The sequence below is a fragment of the Hylaeus volcanicus genome, chromosome 1, assembly GCF_026283585.1.
Source record: "Hylaeus volcanicus isolate JK05 chromosome 1, UHH_iyHylVolc1.0_haploid, whole genome shotgun sequence".
NCBI lineage: Eukaryota > Metazoa > Arthropoda > Insecta > Hymenoptera > Colletidae > Hylaeus > Hylaeus volcanicus.
The window spans coordinates 16,653,180-16,658,488 of NC_071976.1; the positions used below are offsets into that span (position 1 = coordinate 16,653,180).

The window sequence follows — 5,309 nt, forward strand, 5'->3', positions numbered from 1 at the left end:
CAGTTCAGCCGTGTCAGTCGAGCGAGGGTCAATTTGTCTCAAGTTATTTTCTAGTCCCTAAACCGGATGGATCCAGTAGGTTTGTTCTAAACTTGAAGGCTCTGAATCAGTTCGTTGAAACCACTCATTTTAAACTCGAAGATGGTTGAACGGCCTCAAAGTTATTAAGTCCTGATTCTTTCTTGGCAACTCTCGATCTTAAGGACGCCTATTATACAATTCCGATTCACGTATCTCATAGGAAGTATTTGAGATTTATTTTCGATAAGCAGTATTACGAGTTCACGTGTTTGCCGTTTGGCTTGTCAACTGTGCCTTGCGTGTTTACTAAAATGTTAAAACTCGTAGTAGCTTACTTACGCCAGTCGGGTTTAATTTCGGTCATTTACATTGATGACATTCTTTTAATACGAGACTCATTTGAGCAATGTTCAATTAATGTAACGAAATCTAGTTTGTTTCTCGAATCTTTAGGTTTTGTCATTAATAAAAAGAAAAGTCAGATGACAACGAAGAAAACTTGTCGATTTCTCGGTTTTGTCTATGATTCCGTTAAGATGACAGTTGAATTACCGACGGAAAAGAAACTTCGGCTCAGAAGCGAAATCAGAAAGTTCAGAGTAAATCAAGAATATAAGATTAGAGATTTCGCTAAACTTGTGGGCACTTTAGTTTCGTACTGTCCAGCGGTAAAGTACGGTATGGTTTATACCAAGGCATACAAGAGGGCTAAATATCTCGCACTTCGTGAGAATAATGATGATTATGAGGGTCTTATAGCTATCACTCGAGATGTTATGGATGAACTTGAGTGGTGGAGGGCGACTGGTTCGGTGTCTCCTAAGCCAATTAGAGATTCGTTGTTCCATCTAGAATTATTTACAGACGCCTTTCTCTCAGGCTAGGGAGCTTTCTGCAAAAGTACAAACGAGAAAACGCACGGTCACTGGTCATCGCAAGAAAAAGCTCGACGTATAAATTTTTTGGAGTTGTCTTCAGCATTCTTTGGTTTGAAATCTTTTGCAGATCATTTATACGATAAACAGATTTTGCTCCGAGTTGATAATACGACCGCGATTTCCTACATAAACAGAATGGGCGGCGTTCAGTTCGAAAAATTGAATAGATTGTCTAAAAACTTATGGAAATGGTGCGAGCAGAGAAATTTGTGGATTTTTGCGTCGTACATTCCACCCGAAATGAATTACGAAGCTGATACAGAATCGCGAAAATTAGAGTCTAACACCGAGTTCAAGCTGTCGCGTGGAGCCTTCGAGAAATTAAGCGCATTGTATGGTAGACCAGACATCGATCTATTTGCGAGCCGAGTAAATGCCAAATGTGCGATTTATGTATCCTGGCATAGGGACCCGGACGCATTTGCTGTGGATGCGTTTACGCTCTTTTGCAAACCCTTTTTCTTTTACACCTTTCCACCATTCTCGATCATTCTGCGAGTCTTGCAAAAAATTAAAAATGAGAGATCAAAGGGTATTGTTGTGGTACCTGAGTGGCCTTCTCAACCGTGGTTCCCTATTTTTCAGTCCCTGTTAATCTCAGAACCGTTAAAGTTTAGACCTAATTCGAGTATAATTGTTTGCTTCAACAGGAATGCGTCAAAATTTTGGAAGAACCTTACCCTGATTGCAGGAGTCTTGTCCGGATGAGCTTCGAGATGAAGGAGGTTCCAAAAGATTCAATGAAAATATTGTTGGCATCGCTCAGCGACTCATCATGGAAACAATATGATTCCGCTTTGAGGAAATCGTGGTCTTTTTGCCAAACGAGAAAAATCAGCCCGTACTCAAATTCTGTTCCAGATGTTTTAACTTTTCTGACAGAAGCATTTGAAAAGGGAGGTTCTCAGGGCACATTGAATTCCTATAGATCCGCTATTTCGTTGCTCGTAGGGCCAGAGCTAGCTCAGGATTTTAGGTTAAAAAGGTTTTTCAAGGCGATGAGTAGATTGAGGGCGTCGAGGCCTAAGTATAGTTCAACTTGGGATCCGAAGATGGTCTTAGATTATTTAGTTACGTTGCTGCCAAATGAGAAAATGAACTTGAGAGACTTGTCGTTAAAACTTATCATCTTACTCGCTCTTACTACGGGCCATCGAATGCAAACCTTTTCGCTAATAAAATTAGAAAATATTCAGCGTGAAAGTAATGCAATAGAAATAAATATTCCTGCACATATAAAAATATCGAGCAAAAACAGGAATCAACCCGTATTGGTGTTCCCTTTTTATTCAGCAAACGTCATAGTTTGTGTTGCTTCGGCTATGGAGTGTTATACGAGGACCGTGAGTATTCGAGGGTTAGTAAGTTCGCTGTTCGTGTCATTTAAAAAACCGTTTGGGGCTGTTGGAGCTCAATCACTTAGCCGTTGGATCAAGGAAGTTCTGGGTAAAAGCGGGTTAGACACAGATATTTTCACCGCTTATTCCACGAGACACGCGTCGACTTCGGCTGCGAAGAGAAAGGGACTTGATTTAGATACTTTAAGACGAACGGGGGATTGGACTGTCAACTCACAAACTTTTGCCAAATTTTATGATTTACCGTTATTGAATCCTACTGATTCTTTTGCTAACACGATATTAAATGATTAAAAAAGATAGTCGTGTTTGGAGTAGGGAAAAATGTTCTATTCTTTACATGTAAAATAGTTCTGAGTAAAGTACTGTTTATAAAGGCTCTTTTTTACTTTACTTCCGTTTTATCGCCGTAACAAGTAGTTGAACATCTACAGGTTGATCTCGAGAAAGAGGCGCGTAATACAATTATATGATTAAACGAATTTACGTAAGTGAAGTTCTATCATAATTGTATGAAGCGCCTCTTTCGAGATGATCAACCCCACCCTATAAATCCCTAAGTCAATCTTTCGTCATTGACACCCATATAATTGTTACGGCGCGGCGTAGCTTTGAAATAATAAGGCTTGACGGGCGTACAGACATGGGAGGCGATGCCCGCCCCTTTTTTGATTTTTAGCTTTGAAATTTGTGGCGATATCGGCGGGAAGTGGGGGTACTACAGGTTGATCATCTCGAAAGAGGCGCTTCATTAGGCGATTAAATATTATTAATATTAGCCTTCAAGTAATTATAGAACAATACTGTTTGGAACGACGTTGCGTTTAAATAATTTGTCTACAACAAAACACAATTCTAAAAACCTATGACTATTTTACGTCTCCAAGGTGACGTAAGTTACGTCACGTAACCCACCGATTCAACTCTGAACCCGTCGATAAAAGTTTTCCTCTCCAATTCGCCGGAATATCCGTTAATATTTATTAGAATCGGGTATTTTCAGCAAGATATCTTTGTCCTATCGCGCGATAGCCTATCGAATGGCCATGGTTATCTCTCGTCCGGCCGCGATCTATTTTTGTGGGTTAATGGAGTTTCAGTAGTGTGCATGCAAGATAGAACGAGAAGCAGACGCAAAGGGATAGGCCAGAGAGCAACCACGAGCAAGAGAATAAATGTGTTTCAGCCAATCAACGCCATGAGCCATCGGTAGTCCCGTTTCTTTCCGATTAAATCGTCCACGGAACGGCCCGTCGGATAGACTAGTCGCTCGTGTCACAATTTCTGCATGACAGGCCTTCGCGACGCATATTCTGGCTGACCAGCAGCGAAATTAATCGGAATTCGATTCCATCTATGACGACGTAAATTGGAAGTTACCCTCAGAAACTAGCTCCGCATAATTTCCACGGGAAAACAAGTTCTGAATGGGAAGGTGGCATTGGTCTGCTCCCAACAATGCCGTGATGTAGTCATAAATTTTGTTCAATTACCGCGACATATTCTGCGCGATGAAGCTGCCCTCGAGATCTCTTTACCATTATACGTCGTGGAGACTTCGTTGTCTTCTAAAATAGAAATTCGGAAGATGTTCTTGGAGCAATTACCTCTTTCAAGAAAATACGAGATTCCCTGCTTTCTGTGGTAGACTGTGCTAGACTGTGGTTGGCAGAATTTAATCTTTGCTTCAAATTAGCTAGGGGAAAAGGAAGAAAAGGTGACTTATATTTCAATTACATATATGAATAGAAAATTTGGCTTAATATTATATAATTAAATGTGTGAGATGTGTATTACCTTTGTATTAAAGCTATTTATGTAAAAATATTCATATAAAGAATACTTAAAGTGAGACTTCTAGTGTGTATGGGGATCAAAGAAATGATAACATATCTGAGAGACTAGCAATGAGTAACATTGTATACCATTTTTATCAATGTGTCATAATTTCTTCGTGTAGTACCATTTTAACCATTTCAATTTAATACAAATATAACGATGTACAAATAGATGATTAAGTCATAAAAAAGGAATTATTCTAGATCAATATTGAAAACTATCACAGTTGTATCTTAGCAAAAGACGCACAATAAATGTAATTATTTATGCAATTATATAACTGTCTTTTTATACACTTTTGCCAAAGTAATTCCCCAACTTCTCGAACAAGGTAATTACATACGTTTTACTATTTCGTCTGTATCCTTTTTTAAAATTACTTTATTTATTGAAATATGTCGTATCGACGAGAAAAGATAATTATGCTATAAATCAATGCCCGGGTGAGTATTAGCTACTCGGAAATATGAGAGTCTTACGGTTGGTTGATTGCGACTGTTCTATTTCATGGCTTGATTTCTGCACTCGCGAAACATTTACGCTATAAATGCAGGCAATATTTCAGGCAATCAACGTTTCAATAATTCGTAGCCAATGTATCGAATAAATTCGCACAATAACGAAATAAATAAACCCCGCGTTTCTGCTAATAAAAACATCGCCATAAACGGAAATATAGGATGTCAATTGGATTTAAAATCGTACAATTAGTATCGGAATACATTTTATGGAAACGAAGCTGGATTGTTACACGTCCTGTTGATTGATATTATACATCGAGTTTATATAAATACTTTTTCGAAATTGTTCTGCACATCGAAACTGTAGGAAGGGTTTATAACAAGCTTGTTATTTTGTTCGTGGATTGCACGAATAAAAATATGCGAGCTGTTAATAAATACAGCGCGCTGATTTTCAAAATCGAGTACACGCGTCAACTCGGTAAACGAGTTTTATTTAAAATTTTATCCGCCTATGTGCGCATTCATATTTATTCTGTACGTAACGATAGTTTGTATGTAACACGTATTGCCAATGTTACGTTACAAAAACGGAGCTTGTCACATTTGTTTACTCTTGATTACAATATTTTTGGGAGAATACTTTTCGATTATTAGAAAACGGTTTTGTTGCAAATGTCGTAGAAAGATAT

General features: G+C 38.4%; 1 protein-coding gene across 1 annotated transcript; it reads left to right on the forward strand.

The window, feature by feature from the left end:
• The first annotated feature begins 557 nt into the window (after positions 1 to 557).
• Positions 558 to 2,611, forward strand: LOC128884526 (uncharacterized). The gene is made up of 3 exons (XM_054137953.1): positions 558 to 828; positions 1,027 to 1,328; positions 1,610 to 2,611. The coding sequence occupies exons 1-3, from the start codon at positions 558 to 560 to the stop codon at positions 2,609 to 2,611; spliced, it is 1,575 nt and encodes a 524-aa protein (XP_053993928.1).
• The last annotated feature ends 2,698 nt before the right edge of the window (positions 2,612 to 5,309 follow it).